This window comes from Mobula birostris, chromosome 7, assembly GCF_030028105.1.
Source record: "Mobula birostris isolate sMobBir1 chromosome 7, sMobBir1.hap1, whole genome shotgun sequence".
NCBI lineage: Eukaryota > Metazoa > Chordata > Chondrichthyes > Myliobatiformes > Myliobatidae > Mobula > Mobula birostris.
Window position 1 is genome coordinate 146933987 of NC_092376.1, and position 18125 is coordinate 146952111.

Here is an 18125-nt window from a genome sequence, read left to right on the forward strand (position 1 = left end):
TCATGACTCTTTAATACGTGACAGGATTGTATGCGGCATACGAGATGATCAAGTGAGAGGCAGGCTATTGAGAGAGGAGGATCTTACATTAGAAAAGGCGATTGATGTTTGCCGTGCCAGCGAGGTCAGGTCAAGTCAGGTTAAAGTGCTCAATGAAGAGTCTGAAGTGCACAAAACAAAAACTGTGAAAACTGACAAGAGTAGGACAAAGCCAGCTCCACAGGATGATCAGAAGGGAGTTAACTGCAACAGATGTGGTTATAAACAGGGATACAGAAAATGTCCAGCCTTTGGTCAGACTTGCAAGTTATGCCAGAAAAGAAATCACTTTGCAAAGATGTGAAAATCAAGGGAGCACGCAAGGAAAATGCATGCTGTGGGACAGAGTGAGGGCAACAGTGACATGTTCATTGGCACAGTTGAAGTGGAACAGGAGGTACGCATCAAGAATATTGACAATGCAGAGATGGAGGATGAAGGTGATTGGACTCAAGATCTGATAATAAACAAGAGGAATGTGACATTTAAGCTTGACACTGGGGCAAAGTACAATGTAATGTCAGTAGAAACATTCAACTCACTGGACATCAGAGGAAGACTGAGAAAATCCACCTGCAAGCTTGTTGCATATTTCGGCTACAAGACGGTGCCATTGGGCAAAAAAGCACTCACCTGTGTGTACAAAGGACAAAAACACAAGATAGAGTTTGAAATAGTACAGCAACATATTCCAACAATACTGGGCAAAGCAACATGCATAAAGCTAGGCCTGGTGAAGCGAATCTTTGGAGTTGAAAAAGAAAATGACATTCTCAAAGGCTTTGATGACTTGTTTTCTGGATTAGGATGTTTACCAGGGAAACACCATATCCAGATTGATCCAACTATTGCCCCAGTTGTGCATGCCCCGAGAAAGATTCCAGTAGCTCTCAGGGATCAAGTAGTGGAGAAGCTACACAGAATGGAACAGATGGGAGTCATAACAAGACAAATAGAACCGACCGACTGGGTGAACAGTATGGTGACAGTGGTCACAGAAAAAAAGACGAGGATTTGCATGGATCCACAAGATCTTAACCAAGCCATCAAAAGAGAGCACTATCTGCTGCTCACGGTTGAAGAGGTTGTCTCCCGCATGCCTAATGCAAAATACTTTTCAGTATTAGACGCAAATCAAGGTTTCTGGCAGATCAAGCTGGATGAGGAAAGTTCCAAATTATGCACTTTCAACACACCCATAGGGAGATATCGTTTCCTGTGTCTACCCTTTGGGATTTCTTCTGCATCAGATGTATTCCAGAGATCCGTGTCACAAATGATTGAAGGCCTGGACGGGGTGGTCAACATCATTGGTGATTTGCTGATATGGGGTGACACAATTGAGGAACATGATCAGAGACTGAGGAAGCTCCTGGAGAGAGCACGTGAGTACAACCTAAAACTGAACAAAAGTAAATATAAGATCAGAACTACAGAGATCAAATACATAGGTCATGTACTCAGCGCTGATGGGCTAAAACCAGATGATGAAAAGGTCAGAGCTGTGGTACAGCTACCACCATCCGAAGACAAGCAAGAACTATTGAGGTTCATGGCCATGATACAGTATCTTGCCAAATTCATTCCCAACTTATCAGAGGTCAGTGCTCCACTCTGAAAACTACTAGAGAGCAACATTGAATGGCATTGGGAAGATGAACAAAAGAAAAGTTTTGACACATTGAAGCAGTTGGTTAACAATGCACCAGCACTCAAGTTTTATGATGTCAATAAACCAGTGACGATGTCTGTGGATGCCATTTCGGAGGGAATAGGAGCTGTTATACTGTAGGATGGGAGGTCCATGGCGTATGGATCACGAGCACTTATGGACTGTCAACGCCGATATGATCAAATCGAGAAGGAATTACTCGCCATAGTTTATGGGTGCGAGAAGTTCCACCAATATGTATATATGCACCTCAGCTACCCATCTCCGAGGAGAAGTTGAACATGTTCAGGAAAGTGACTGCCGATGATCCTGAAATGCAAATGCTAGGAGACATTATAATGAATGGATGGCGAACAGAAAGAAAAGATGTTCCAAAGGAAATGCAGAAACACTAGACATTTAAAGAGGAAATCAGCCATGCATCAGGACTAATGTTCAAAACGGCAAAACTCATCGTACCAAACCAAATGAGACAGGAAATGCTCAACAGAATTCACGAGTCACACCTGGGGATAGTGAAATGTAAAGAAAGAGCAAGGGACATTCTCTATTGGCCAGGCATGTCAACTCAGATAGAGGACATTGTGTCTCAGTGTGCTGTCTGTAATGAGAACAAAAACAGCAGTCCAAGAGAGCCTCTGCTTCCCCTCCCACTACCAGGAAGACCATAGGAGAAGATTGGCACAGATCTCTTTCACTACAATGGTGCAGAATATCTGCTTTGTGTGGACTACTATTCAAAATATCCGGAGATCACCAAGTTAAGTGACACGTCCAGTCGAGGTGTCATTACCGCAATGAAGTCGACATTTGCAAGATATCGTATTCCAGATATTGTCATTAGTGACAATGGTTGACAATATGCCAGTGGTGAGTTCAGAGGGTTCTCGGAAAGCTGGGAATTTCAACATGTTACTTCCAGTCCAGGGCATGCTCAGTCTAATGGACAAGCAGAGAGAACTGTGCAAACTGTCAAGAACATGCTCAAGAAGGCACAAAGCAGCAATGGTGACCCTTACATTGCTCTGCTTGAATACTGCAACACACCGATTGAGAGTGTAGGGTTCTCTCCTGCGCAGTTGTTGATGGAACGTCGTCTGAAGTCCAAACTGCCAACATCCACAACTCCACTGACTCCTGAAGGTAATGCTCAAGTACATGACAAGCAAAAGTACAAGCAAATAAAGCAAAAGGGCTACTATGACAGACATACAGTACAGTTGCCAGATCTGCATACAAGTGAAAATGTCAGAATACAGAGAGGAGGCACTTGGCAACCAGCTGTGATTGTGAACAGACATCAGCAACCAAGATCCTTCATAGTTCGCATGCCGGATGGCAGAGTCTACAGGAGGAACAGGAAGCATCTGCTGAAGACAGGCGAGAGTGAGTTTCCACGTACAGATGCACAGGATATCTCCACAGATACAGACATGGAAACAAACGACACTAAGAGTGATGCAGACCCCAAGAACACAGAGGTCACTCGAGAGACCGACACTGATGAAGGACAAGCACAGTCACAGTTGTATCACACACGGTCTGGGAGACAAGTCAAACTTCCAGCTAGATACAGAGACTAGACATACATAGAGTCTCACACAGTTTGAGGCAAAGTCACACATGTCATAAGTTCCAGAGTGTGAAATAAAAGGTTTATTAGTCTATGTTAGTAAAAGAAAATACACTGCTGTTAGTATTGTAGGATACAATGCAGAATACAGTACAAGAAGTTAAGATGTTTTTTTTAGTTTATGTCATGGTTGTTGCACTGTAAGAAGGTGATACCTAGAGGCATTGTTTTGGTAATTCACAGTGCTTTAAAAAAAAATCTTGAGAAGGGGGATGTAATGTATTGTGTGAGTATTTGTAGCGTCAGAGTGCGTATGATGTCAGGACGTAGAGAGGTAAAAATGAAAGTCTGTTGAATAAACGTGGTTGTTCAATCTACAGCGGTGTCCGAGTCACATCAATATTACAGGTTGCTACAAGTGGACTATTTTGCCTTGTGTGCAGGGCAAGACAATGAGCTGCCCTGTACAGTGGAGCTTGCTGGGCCATTGAAAGTTTATCCACGTGTGGGGTTGTGCGGCATAATTCAGTGCAAAGCTTTACGTTAAGTATTCTGCTGTAGAACTGGTCACCATGTTAAGAAATTAACTTTCTCTCTGTAGAAGTTACTTTGTGCATCTAAGTATATGCAAATTTATTACGTTTGTTTCAGATTTCCAACACCTGCAGTATTTTGCCATTATATTTTAATGAGAAGTTGAAGCAGCCGTGCTTTAATCACAGTGAAGAAAAAATGCCTGATGCCACTAAGATCATGTTAGTTATGGATTCATAAAGTTGAAGTGCACATAAACAATTCTTTCAGTTCACAAAGTCCATGCCAACTATCAAATACCCATTTATTCTAATCTTACACCATCCCTCATTTATTTGCCATGAACTCTTTAGAGAGTGTGCAGAGGAGATTTACCTGCATGTCTGGATTAGAGAACATGTCAGATGAGGGAAGGTTAAGTAAATTAGAGCTTTTCTCTCTGCAGCAACAGAAGATGAAATGGGACTTCACAGAGGGGTATAAGATTATGAGCAAGATTGAAAATGATGAAAACAAGAGCAGAAGGCAAGCAGGTGTTCAGTGCCATCAGCCTGCATTTGACTGCTCTCCTTCTCCCTCTCGTTCGCTGCTGGCAGGAGGAAGACACAAGAGTCTTGGGTCTTGGGTAGGGTTTGATCGGCGAGGCTCATGGCTGTGGATTTGTTTTTAGACAACTCTGTGGTTCATGTTACACCTGTTTCTGGTTTCTGATTACTCTTTTTTAATTGTTTTTTTAGGTGATTTTGATTGGAGCATTTCAGTGTGGACTGGGACGATGGCCTGCAGTCAACGACGCAGCAGTAAATTGAATTGGACTGAACTAAACTGATCATCGCTGGACTGTTTCAAGGACTTTGTGATTTACTGCTTAATATTCTCTGAGTTATTCACTTGTTTTTGCTATTTGCTCAATTTGTTCTTTATTCGCACATTGCGTGTTTGATATTTTCTATGAATGGGTTCCATTGTATTTCTTTGTTTTGTGGCTGCCTGTAGGAGCTTGTATACTGTAAAGATACTTTGATAATAAATCTACTTTGAATCCTTGAATTTCTGAGAGGCATTGACAGAGTGGACACCAGCATTTTTTTTTCCCAAGCGCAATGGTCATTAACAGAGGACATCCCTTTACAATAAGGTAAGTGGAGAATAATTTAGGGGAGATGTCAGAGCTAAGTTTTTTTTTACACAGAGAACTGCCAGTACATGGAAAACATAGCTGGGGAAGATAGAAGAGTCTGATACAATAAGAACAATCAAAAGACCCTTAGGTAGACACATGGATGTAAGAAAAATGGAGGGTGATGGGTTATGTAGGAGAGATTGGATAGATTGATCATGGAGTATGTAAAAAGAATTCAATGATGGCTGAAGTGTACAGGGATAAACACTGAGATGGAATCAACAGGTCACTCAGTTTTTAATAAGAACTTCTTCCCCAGAACATGGTCAAGGTAAACAGGGAGTGTTGCCATCGCTGTGCTTCAATCAAGACTTGACAGGGTTGACACACAAGGAAAAGAGTTAAATACAATTACCAGAAACCTAACTGGCTAGTATTTACGTGTGCATGATTGTCGTCCTCTTTTACCTGCCCACCTACGAGAGCACCCAGAACCCATGGCAGTGTCTGTGGTTGTGACAGGGCCCACCTCCCTTGGCACAGCTCCCAATGCACTAGAGGCCTGTGCCCAGTGGAAGTCCTGGATACGAAACTTACCCTGGATGTGTCAAGCTGAAACCCAAGAGTGCTTCTCTGGGCCATAACCATCCCAGTCAACAAGGTACTGGACACTGTCCTACACCCAGCAAGTTGCCAGGATGCACTGCACAGAATAGACCAGAGACCCATCCACCAAGTGGGGAGGGGAGGTGACTGGAGCAAAGTGGGAGGAAGTCACTGGCTGGAGCTGGGAAACACGGAACACTGAGTGAATCATAATGGATGGTGGTAGGCACAGCCCATTTGAGGATCTGTAGATAGCCTGGTCCCATGTAGCCTGGAGCCAGCCATCTTGAGGTTCTCTACCCTCAATGGAAGATCGCTACACCCCAGCCAGGACTTTTCCCTGGCTTGAGAGGCTTCACCTGTTGGTGGAGCTGATCAGTCTGCCGGGCCTGTTGTTTCTGGGTGAGCAGCAGAGAAGCCCTGGCCTGCCTCCATGTGTACTTATTATAGCACTGGACCAATTGTTCAACATCAGGGACTGCCACATCAATCTCTTGGTCAGGGAAGAGTGTTGGCTGGAATTTCTTTTGGCATTCAAAGAGGGATATGCCACTGGAGGACAACTGGAGTTTATTATGGCCAATCTCTGCCCAAACCAATTGGGAAATCCACATTGTGGGGCTGGACGAGACAAAGTGGTGCAGGGTTGTCTCCAGCTCATGATTCACTCTGTCAGGCTGACTGTTAGATTGTGGGTGGAAGCCTGATGTGACGTTGGGTGTGGATCGCAAAAGAGAACAGAAAGCCTTACAAAAACGAGATGTGAACGGTGGTCTTTGATCAGATATTTTGTCCACCCAGACAGGAAGAGTGACCCCACTCCAACACTCTGGGGCACACAGAGGCAGGGACAAATAGCTGGTTAGGAGATCCCCCACCTGGGCCTGGATCCAACTGTTTCTATTCCCCGAATCACAAGGTAGGCTCTGAATTGCCATTGTCCTCAGAGATGTCAGACTGGCAGGAGAGGGCATTGACCTTGGTATTCTTGCTGGCAGGATGATAGATGAGGGTAAAATTAAACTAGGTGAAGAAAAGAGCCCAACGGACTTGATGGGATGAGTCTCTTGGTGTCAGAAATGTAGGAAAGGTTTTTTGTGATCTGTAACATCCTGGTTAAGATTTTTCCACCTATGCTGTAGGTATTTTATTTAGCTGTTCTGTAAGTATGCTCTGTAGTGCTCTTAACATGCTTGGGTTTGAGCGAAAGATAAGGGGCTATGTTATTCAACTTAGGAAAGTTGTGTCAGCCAATCTGGATGGTGGAATCGCGAGTAGGCTCTCGAGAGCCTGGGCAGAGAGGTTTTGGGATGGATACTGGTGTGGATCGAGGACTTTTTGGTGGGAGCTGGGAGAAGACAAGAAGGAAAATGGCTGAGGATGCCATCCCTATTGCACAAGGTACTTTGTGCAGATGGATTGCTTCAAGGAGAAAGGACCAATACTACTGTGGGGAAGTTCACACAGAAGTGACATTTGGAAGGTGCTGTGTGCTCTCATGTGGGTCCAGCGCTTGATTTAAAGACAATTTCAAGATGAGCTCCAACTTATGTGCACATTTTGACTGGGTTAACTGTAAGGGCTTTTTTAAAATTTCTTTACTTTTCATTTTACTACTAGCTGTTCGATTAAGCTGAAATTTGTAAATATACTTTCTTTATAATTATTTTCAGCGTAAGAGCTGTTATTTCTTGTCAATGGCTAATTGCATGGGGGCAGTATTTACACAGTATTCACGCGGGTGAAGGTTCGGGGGCAGGGGGTGGTGTTGAGACATCCCAACTTCCTGGTTTTAGTGGGACCCAAGTCATGTCAACCCTAGATGTATGACGATTGAGAAAACAGGTTTTCTCACTGCTGAGCCCAGTGGCTGTTAGTGAGGGGCTAACGAGCTGCATCTCTAGAGATGCCCATTAAAAAGCGGTTTCAAATCCATACCAGAAAGGTGCTCTCTGCTCCCTCCAGCCAGCGTCGCCATGACTCCAGGATCTCCTTGACAGTCAGAAGTTCTCAGTTCCTGACATAATAGTTACACTCGATAGGATTGAAGGGATGAGAAAGAAAGCACAGAGATGCAGTCAATTATCTACTGAAGAGCAATGGGAGAGGACAGCTCCAATGCTGCATCAACCTTGGTGATAAACAAATGGGATGGGTCTGGATATTGCAGCACTGGGGCAGTGGTGAAGCATTATTTTAGGTCTGAGAAGGCTTGATCTGCTTCACTTGTTCATAGGAATCCTGCAGAGGTCTTCTTGGTGAGTGCATTTATGGGGGCTGTGATGGAACTGCAGTTTCTGATGAAGCTGCGATAAAAGTTTACAAACCCCATGAAGCACGTCACTTGTTTGACTGTAGATGGTTTGGGCCACTTTGCGACTGCCTGATCTTTACATGCGTCCATTTGAACACTGGAAGAAGTGAGGACGTATCCCAAGAACAACACCTGGCCTTTCTGGAACTCACACTTATCTGGCTTGGCATAAAGGCTGTTCTCGAGGAGCTGTCTGAAAACCTTCCAGATCTACTGGGTATGTTCCTGATGAGAGTAGGAACAGATAAGATTGTCATCCAAATACACAAAAGCAAACTGATTCAACATTTTCTGGAGTATATTGCTGACCAGGGCCTGAAAAACAGCAGGTGTGCAGGCCAGACCAAGTGGTGTCAAAAGGTAATCATAGTGGCCAGTGAGAGTGTTGAATGCTGCCTTCCACTCATCCCCATTCTCAGATGTGAGGCTGGTTATAAGCATTGGGCAGATCTATCTTAGAGAATATGGTTACCCCCTGGAGATTTTCAAATGCAGAGGCCATCAGCAGAAGAGGGCAGTGGCTCTTCATGATGGTGTTGTTGAGGAACTGATAATTAATGCAGGACAGAGTTTGTCATCCTTCTGGCTACAAAAAGAAGCCCACCCCTACTGGTGAGGTTAATGGGTGGATAAATCCTAAGGCCAATCCCTCCTTGACACATTCCTCCGTGGCCACCACTTCAGGACGAGAGAGGAGGATTAGAACCGGATAAGAGGTCAATGGCCAGTGTGGAAGTAGGGAGCTGGCCTTCTTCTTACTGAAGACCTCAAGAAGGCCAGCATGTTTAGCTGGAACACCAGCCAGGTTCACGCTAGCAGCTGTCTTCGGAGGGGATATGCTGACAGGTTTGAGCTGGACCCAGATGGGCAGACAGGAATGCCAGTCCCCACTCTTGGAGAACCTTTCAGGATTAATCAATCGTTAGGTTGTGTCAAGATATCCAGGGAAGGCCAAGCACCAGTGGCAGTTCAGGTGAATCAACAAGATCTAAAGGGTGCATTTCCCCATTGTTGCCCTGTAGCACAGGTTGGTGGGGTTCTTTGGAAATATGGATCTTGCCAGTGCCCTGAGGCCAACCATCCAGAGCTTTGATATCAATCTCTCTCTCAATTGTTGAGTGGGATCTTTGAGCCTGAGGGCTATCCATGAGTTCTTGGCTGCCCCAGAGTCAATAAATGCCAGAAGCTCAAGGGTCTGGAACCTCTACAACAGGGAAGCTGGAAGCATTACTGGATTAGGAGAAGCTGTTTGCAGGATGAATCGGCCTGTCAGAATCTCCCCACTTACTGAAGTGTATCCTCTTTTACTGGGTGCTTGGGACATGATGCCCGTAGAGTCCTAGGGAGCCACAGTAGAAGCAGCAACATGCTGTCCTGCTCCAATCTCATTCCTTCTGAAATAGGTGCAGGCCCCCCACCTGCATGGGCTCCTGGTGTACTGGATGATGAGAGAAGGGGTGAGGACAGGCAGTGATCTAAAGTGTAGGAGGCTTGGGGCATTCTCTCTCTGCGCCACTCTGCTCTTTGGTTGTCTATTCAAATGACCAGATTTATCAAGCCATCCAGGCTGTCCTGTTCGTCATGCTCCACAATCTCATGCTGGACCTTTGTGCTCATCCCATGCTGGAAAGTAGTGATGAGAGATCTTTCATTCCACCCATCTCAGATGCAAGGTCGGAACCTTTCTGCATAGTCTCTCACTGCCCCTCTCCCTTGGCACGGATCCAGGAGTCAGTGGGAAGCTTCCTGACCCTGTACTGGAAGGCCATACACTCTCTTGGACTCAACTATAAATTGCTGGAAGGACGGGACTGCAGGGGAAACATTTTTTTCATAGGACATTGAACAGGCTGAGTGAAAGTCTATCTAAGAGGTTCACCATGTAAGCCATTTTACGTCACTGAACCGAACCAGCTGAGCTGGGAAGGTCAGCTCACACTGGGTTATAAAGTTCCTGCAGCCTTAAGGGTCACTGGAATATATGCCTGTTGGAGGAATTCTCGGTTCAGGTCCGGAAGCCACCAAGGGAGTGTGGAGCATTCGTACTTAAGGCTGACGTACTTAAGACTTGAGGAGAATGGGGGAGGTACTGGTGGTGGAGGCGGAACTGACCTGGCAGAGGGCTGCTGAACAGTGGTGGTGAGAGCATTAATGGCTGCTACCTGATTCTGGCTGTCTGTAGTGAGTTGCTGAACTATTGTGAGAGCTGACACCAGTTCTTCCAGCTTGGATGGGGCTCTGTCAAGCTCTGAAGGCGACTCTCTCCGCCATGAGGAGGTACTTGGTGTCCTTATCCCAGACCCTTCCACACCTTCGGGACACTTTCTTCGCCGCCTGTAATGGTCCTACCCGTTATTTCATCCTCCGTCGGATTCACGCCTGCAATCGTCGTTTTTTTGACTTTGTCATGTTAGGCAAAGATCGCAAGATCCCACATCTACGGACTCCAGAGCCTGCCGGCCCTGACGCTAGCAGACATGAACTTCAGACTGCGGTGCCTGCCACTGATCTCGGCGGCTCCAACACCTCAGGGCATATTCAAAACCCGGACTCCAGCAACGACCATGGACACCTTCACAGCGACTGCGCAACCACCTACTGCGACGCCAGCCTTGAACTCCAGGCCAGGTCTTTATGTGCTGCTGTTGTGACTCCCGTCTCCCCTTCCCCCACCAATACTCTGCAACCCCGTCTCCTTCAGATCCCATCGTCAGCTCCTGGGTCCTCAGGGGCTCCATCTTCCTCTCACCCCAACCCTCCCCTCTCCATTGACACCCCCTGCCTCCCCCCTCCCCCCTCTGATCCCAGCTCTCAAGATTCCAGCCTTGAACTCCAGGCCGGGTCTTTATGTGCTGCTGTTGTGATTCCCGTCTCCCCTTCCCCCACCACCACTCCGCAGCCCCGTCTTCCTCAGATCCCACCGTCGACTCCTGGGCCCTCGGAGGCTCCATCTTCCTCTCACCCCAACCCTCCCCTGTCCATTGACACCCCCAGCCTCCCCCCTCCCCCCTCTGATGATCCCAGCTCTCATCCGTGCCGGGTCTTTACCATCCCCTCCGACATTCAACTGTTGGAGGCAGAACGCTCGGTCCTCAGTAAGGGCCTCACCTTTGTCCCCCTTCGCCCACACCTCAGCGAGTTCCGTGTTCGCCACGATGCGGAACTTTTCTTCCACCGTCTCCGTCTCCGAGCCTACTTCTTCGGCAAGGACTCTTCCACCCCCACCGATGACCCCTTCTCCCGTCTTCAACCCTCCTCTTCTTCATGGACACCCCGCTCTGGTCTTCTGCCTGCTCTGGATCTCTTTATCGCTAATTGCCGACGGGACATCAATCGTCTTGACTTCACCGCACCTTGTCCCCATTCCAACCTCACTCCTTCCGAACGCTCTGCTCTCCACTCCCTCTGCACTAATCCTAACCTTATTATTAAACCCGCCGATAAGGGGGGTGCTGTTGTAGTCTGGCGTACTGACCTCTACCTTGCCGAGGCACAGCGACAACTCGCGGATACCTCCTCTTATTTACCCCTCGATCGTGACCCCACTAAGGAGCACCAGGCCATTGTCTCCCACACCATCACCGACTTTATCTGCTCAGGGGATCTCCCATCCACTGCTACCAACCTTATAGTTCCCACACCCCGCACTTCCCGTTTCTACCTCCTACCCAAGATCCACAAACCTGCCTGTCCTGGCCGACCTATTGTCTCAGCTTGCTCCTGCCCCACCGAACTCATTTCTGCATACCTCGACACTGTTTTATCACCCCTTGTTCAATCCCTTCCGACCTATGTTCGTGACACTTCTCACGCTCTTAAACTTTTTGATGATTTTAAGTTCCCTGGCCCCCACCGCTTTATTTTCACCATGGATGTCCAGTCCTTATATACTTCCATCCCCCATCAGGAAGGTCTCAAAGCTCTACGCTTCTTTTTGGATTCCAGACCTAATCAGTTCCCCTCTACCACCACTCTGCTCCGTCTAGCGGAATTAGTCCTTACTCTTAATAATTTCTCCTTTGGCTCCTCCCACTTCCTCCAAACTAAAGGTGTAGCTATGGGCACCCGTATGGGTCCTAGCTATGCCTGCCTTTTTGTTGGCTTTGTGGAACAATCTATGTTCCGTGCCTATTCTGCTATCTGTCCCCCACTTTTCCTTCGCTACATCGATGACTGCATTGGCGCTGCTTCCTGCACGCATGCAGAACTCGTTGACTTTATTAACTTTGCCTCCAACTTTCACCCTGCCCTCAAGTTTACCTGGTCCATTTCCGACACCTCCCTCCCCTTTCTAGATCTTTCTGTCTCTGTCTCTGGAGACAACTTATCCACTGATGTCTACTATAAGCCTACTGACTCTCACAGCTATCTGGACTATTCCTCTTCTCACCCTGTCTCTTGCAAAAACGCCATCCCCTTCTCACGATTCCTCCGTCTCCGCCGCATCTGCTCTCAGGATGAGGCTTTTCATTCTAGGACAAGGGAGATGTTTTCATTTTTTAAAGAAAGGGGCTTCCCTTCCTGCACTATCAACTCTGCTCTTAAGCGCATCTCCCCCATTTCACGTACATCTGCTCTCACTCCATCCTCCCGCCACCCCACTAGGAATAGGGTTCCCCTGGTCCTCACCTACCACCCCACCAGCCTCCGGGTCCAACATATTATTCTCCGTAACTTCCGCCACCTCCAACGGGATCCCACCACTAAGCACATCTTTCCCTCCCCCCCCTCTCTGCATTCCACAGGGATCGCTCCCTACACCACTCCCTTGTCCATTCGTCCCCCCCATCCCTCCCCACTGATCTCCCTCCTGGCACTTATCCGTGTAAGCGGAACAAGTGCTACACATGCCCTTACACTTCCTCCCTTACCACCATTCAGGGTCCCAAACAGTCCTTCCAGGTGAGGCAACACTTCACCTGTGAGTCAACTGGGGTGATATACTGCGTCCGGTGCTCCCGATGTGGCCTTTTATATATTGGCGAGACCCGACGCAGACTGGGAGACCGCTTTGCTGAACATCTACGCTCTGTCCGCCAGAGAAAGCAGGATCTCTCAGTGGCCACACATTTTAATTCCACATCCCATTCCCATTCTGACATGTCTATCCACGGCCTCCTCTACTGTAAAGATGAAGCCACACTCAGGTTGGAGGAACAACACCTTATATTCCGTCTGGGTAGCCTCCAACCTGATGGCATGAACATCGACTTCTCTAACTTCCGCTAGGCCCCACCTCCCCCTCGTACCCCATCTGTTACTTATTTTTATGCACACATTCTTTCTCTCACTCTCCTTTTTCTCCCTCTGTCCCTCTGAATATACCTCTTGCCCATCCTCTGGGTCCCCCCCCCTTGTCTTTCTTCCCGGACCTCCTGTCCCATGATCCTCTCGTATCCCTTTTGCCAATCACCTGTCCAGCTCTTGGCTCCATCCCTCCCCCTCCTGTCTTCTCCTATCATTTTGGATCTCCCCCTCTCCCTCCAACTTTCAAATCCCTTACTCACTCTTCCTTCAGTTAGTCCTGATGAAGGGTCTCGGCTTGGAACGTCGACTGCACCTCTTCCTACAGATGCTGCCTGGCCTGCTGTGTTCACCAGCAACTTTGATGTGTGTTGCTTGAATTTCCAGTATCTGCAGAATTCCTGTTGTTTGGATGGGGCTTGTAGCATTGCAGGAGCCATTTCTGCCAACCCACACTCCACTGACTTTAACTTCTCCCCTACCTGACAAAAGAAGTTCAGGGCCGATTTCAGCTGTTCTCTCTCCGCTGGGTCTATTTTCTGGTCAGGTCTTGCTGATGGGAGTTCAGTGATGGTGCAAGAGGAGAGGGAGAGATGCCAACATGAAATGAAAAGTTCACTCAATTTTTAATAACGTTTTCTTTCCTGGAACATGGGTAAAGTAAGCAGGGAGTGTTTTTTTTCTGTGCTTTTGTGAAGACTTGACAAAGCCAACACACAAGGAAGAGAGTTGAGTACAATTACCAGAAACTGTAATGGGGTGGAATGTGTGCACCTTCACATGCAAGTGATTGGTCAGTTGCCCACCTGCGATAGTGCCCCAAACCTGTGGTAGTGTCCGCTGTTGTAGCAATAAGTTTACGCAGGTCGGTAAAACTTAAGAGGATTGTTTGAGTGAGCAAGAGTTTTTCTCTTTGTAGTGAAGGGGATGAGAGGAGGCTTGATAGAGGTGTACAAGATGATAAGAGGCATAGATCAAGTGCATTGCCAGGGAACATTTTTCTAGGGTTGAAATGGCTAATACTAGGGAGCATAATTTTAAGGTGATTTAAGAAAAGTGTAGGGGGAGGATTTTTGCACAGAGTGGTGGGTGCATGGAACACCCTATCAGGAATCATGGTAGAGATAGGTACATTCGTGGCATTTAAGAAAGTTAGATAGGAATCTGATAGAAATATGGAGAACTATGTATGAGGGAAGATTTAGATTGATCTTAGAGTAGGTTAAAAGGTTGGCCAAAAAGCTTATACTGTGCTGTAATGTTTTATGTTCTATGTTCTATGTCAGGGATATTCAATATTCAGGAGGGATAGACATGAAGGAAGGGGAGGTGGGGTGGCGTTGCTGGTTAAAGAAGAGATTAACGCAATAGAAAGGAAGGACATAAGCCGGGAAGATGTGGAATCGATATGGGGAGAGCTGCGTAACACTAAGGGGCAGAAGACGCTGGTGGGAGTTGTGTACAGGCCACCTAACAGTAGTAGTGAGGTTGGAGATGGTATTAAACAGGAAATTAGAAATGTGTGCAATAAAGGAACAGCAGTTATAATGGGTGACTTCAATCTACATGTAGATTGGGTGAACCAAATTGGTAAAGGTGCTGAGGAAGAGGATTTCTTGGAATGTATGCGGGATGGTTTTTTGAACCAACATGTCGAGGAACCAACTAGACAGCAGGCTATTCTGGACTGGGTTTTGAGCAATGAGGAAGGGTTAATTAGCAATCTTGTCGTGAGAGGCCCCTTGGGTAAGAGTGACCATAATATGGTAGAATTCTTCATTAAGATGGAGAGTGACATAGTTAATTCAGAAAGAAAGGTTCTGAACTTAAAGAGGGGTAACTTTGAAGGTATGAGACGTGAATTAGCTAAGATAGACTGGCAAATGACACTTAAAGGATTGACGGTGGACATGCAATGGCAAGCATTTAAAGGTTGCATGGATGAACTACAACAATTGTTCATCCCAGTTTGGCAAAAGAATAAATCAAGGAAGGTAGTGCACCCGTGGCTGACAAGAGAAATTAGGGATAGTATCAATTCCAAAGAAGAAGCATACAAATTAGCCAGAGAAAGTGGCTCACCTGAGGACTGGGAGAAATTCACAGTTCAGCAGAGGAGGACAAAGGGCTTAATTAGGAAGGGGAAAAAAGATTATGAGAGAAAACTGGCAGGAAACATAAAAACTGACTGTAAAAGCTTTTATAGATATGTAAAAAGGAAAAGACTGGTAAAGACAAATGTAGGTCCCCTGCAGACAGAAACAGGTGAATTGATTATGGGGAGCAAGGACATGGCAGACCAATTGAATAATTACTTTGGTTCTGTCTTCACTAAGGAGGACATAAATAATCTTCCAGAAATAGTAGGGGACAGAGGGTCCAGTGAGATGGAGGAACTGAGCGAAATACATGTTAGTAGGGAAGTGGTGTTAGGTAAATTGAAGGGATTGAAGGCAGATAAATCCCCAGGGCCAGATGGTCTGCATCCCAGGGTGCTTAAGGAAGTAGCCCAAGAAATAGTGGATACACTAGTGATAATTTTTCAAAACTCGTTAGATTCTGGACTAGTTCCTGAGGATTGGAGGGTGGCTAATGTAACTCCACTTTTTAAAAAAGGAGGGAGAGAGAAACCGGGGAACTATAGACCGGTTAGCCTAACGTCGGTGGTGGGGAAACTGCTGGAGTCAGTTATCAAGGATGTGATAACAGCACATTTGGAAAGCGGTGAAATGATCGGACAAAGTCAGCATGGATTTGTGAAAGGAAAATCATGTCTGACGAATCTCATAGAATTTTTTGAGGATGTAACTAGTAGAGTGGATAGGGGAGAACCAGTGGATGTGGTATATTTGGATTTTCAGAAGGCTTTTGACAAGGTCCCACACAGGAGATTAGTGTGCAAACTTAAAGCACACGGTATTGGGGGTAAGGTATTGGTGTGGGTGGAGAGTTGGTTAGCAGACAGGAAGCAAAGAGTGGGAATAAACGGGACCTTTTCAGAATGGCAGGCGGTGACTAGTGGGGTACCGCAAGGCTCAGTGCTGGGACCCCAGTTGTTTACAATATATATTAATGACTTGGATGAGGGAATTAAATGCAGCATCTCCAAGTTTGCGGATGACACGAAGCTGGGTGGCAGTGTTAGCTGTGAGGAGGATGCTAAGAGGATGCAGGGTGACTTGGATAGGTTGGGTGAGTGGGCAAATTCATGGCAGATGCAATTTAATGTGGATAAATGTGAAGTTATCCACTTTGGTGGCAAAAATAGGAAAACAGATTATTATCTGAATGGTGGCCGATTAGGAAAAGGGGAGGTGCAACGAGACCTGGGTGTCATTATACACCAGTCATTGAAAGTGGGCATGCAGGTACAGCAGGCGGTGAAAAAGGCAAATGGTATGCTGGCATTTATAGCAAGAGGATTCGAGTACAGGAGCAGGGAGGTACTACTGCAGTTGTACAAGGCCTTGGTGAGACCATACCTGGAGTATTGTGTGCAGTTTTGGTCCCCTAATCTGAGAAAAGACATCCTTGCCATAGAGGGAGTACAAAGAAGGTTCACCAGATTGATTCCTGGGATGGCAGGACTTTCATATGAAGAAAGACTGGATGAACTGGGCTTGTACTCATTGGAATTTAGAAGATTGAGGGGGGATCTGATTGAAACGTATAAGATCCTAAAGGGATTGGACAGGCTAGATGCAGGAAGATTGTTCCCGATGTTGGGGAAGTCCAGAACGAGGGGTCACAGTTTGAGGATAGAGGGGAAGCCTTTTAGGACCGAGATTAGGAAAAACTTCTTCACACAGAGAGTGGTGAATCTGTGGAATTCTCTGCCACAGGAAACAGTTGAGGCCAGTTCATTGGCTATAATTAAGAGGGAGTTAGATATGGCCCTTGTGGCTACGGGGATCAGAGGGTATGGAGGGAAGGCTGGGGCGGGGTTCTGAGTTGGATGATCAGCCATGATCATAATAAATGGCGGTGCAGGCTCGAAGGGCCGAATGGCCTACTCCTGCACCTATTTTCTATGTTTCTATGTTTCTATGTTTTACTTCAGACCCTCTCTCTCACCCTAGTTTTACCACATGCCTACACAAAGGGGAATTTTTCAGTGCCTCTCTAATTTATGAACTTCCATGATTTTGGTACTTGGGAGAACGCTGGACTACCCTAGTCTGCAAGTTCCAAAAGTAGGAAGCAAATTAAAGAGTGTGATTCTAACAGACTAATGTGAAAAAAATGCCAGAAGGACACTTAAAAATAATAAATGAAATGAAAGCTAAATATGGATATCCAGGACCACTCGCACTGAAAAGAATCTGATTTGAAATATACATCTGAGAGTTGTGGGGGGGGGGTGGAGAAAAAGAGAAAAGCGAAGCACATGGTAGAGAGAAAGAGGAAAACAGAGAATAAATGAGAGAATGAAAGAGAGAGAGAGAAAGAAAAAGAAAAAGAAGGCAACAAGAAATAAAATTCACACTGCTAATAGTCTGCTAACATAGCAAGTGAGAGAGAGAGCAGCTATGGGAAATACCAATGATAATGAGATAATGCTAATCAGAGAAATCTAATCAAAAAAGCTGAGTATATTGGCATAACAGGAATGAGAGAACAACAATGGAAGAATGCCAGTGGGAGATATTATCCTGAGTTTGCCTAAGTACTTTTTCAAACTCATGCACCATAGCTTGCAAAATAGTAATTTGATCTCATCATAGGTTTATATTATTTTACAACAAACTGTTATTTGCTAATCATCCCCAATCTAGATATTCACTTTTTTCATTAATGATTTTTACTTTACAGAAATTGATCCTATGTTTAAATGCTCAACAGAAATTATTTTCACAGTTGGTTAAACCAAAAGACAATTTGTATTTTTACCATTGTAAAAATACCTTAATTTGCCTCACTTGAGATTTGCCAACCAACATTTGGTACTGCAGAACATAAGGAGTTTAGGTCAGGTAAGAAAATGCTTGCTCAGAAAAAGTTTAACAGATACCTTAAAGGA

General features: G+C 46.0%; 1 protein-coding gene across 1 annotated transcript in view; it reads left to right on the forward strand.

Annotated features, from left to right (window-relative positions):
• The window catches only part of kctd16b (potassium channel tetramerization domain containing 16b), a 397401-nt gene extending 392709 nt beyond the window's left edge, over positions 1-4692 (forward strand). Inside the window, exon 2 of the mRNA XM_072264479.1 lies at positions 4556-4692. Coding sequence (XP_072120580.1) covers positions 4556-4647 — 92 coding nt within the window. The 3' untranslated portion in view covers positions 4648-4692. The remainder of the gene's footprint in view (positions 1-4555) is intronic.
• The last annotated feature ends 13433 nt before the right edge of the window (positions 4693-18125 follow it).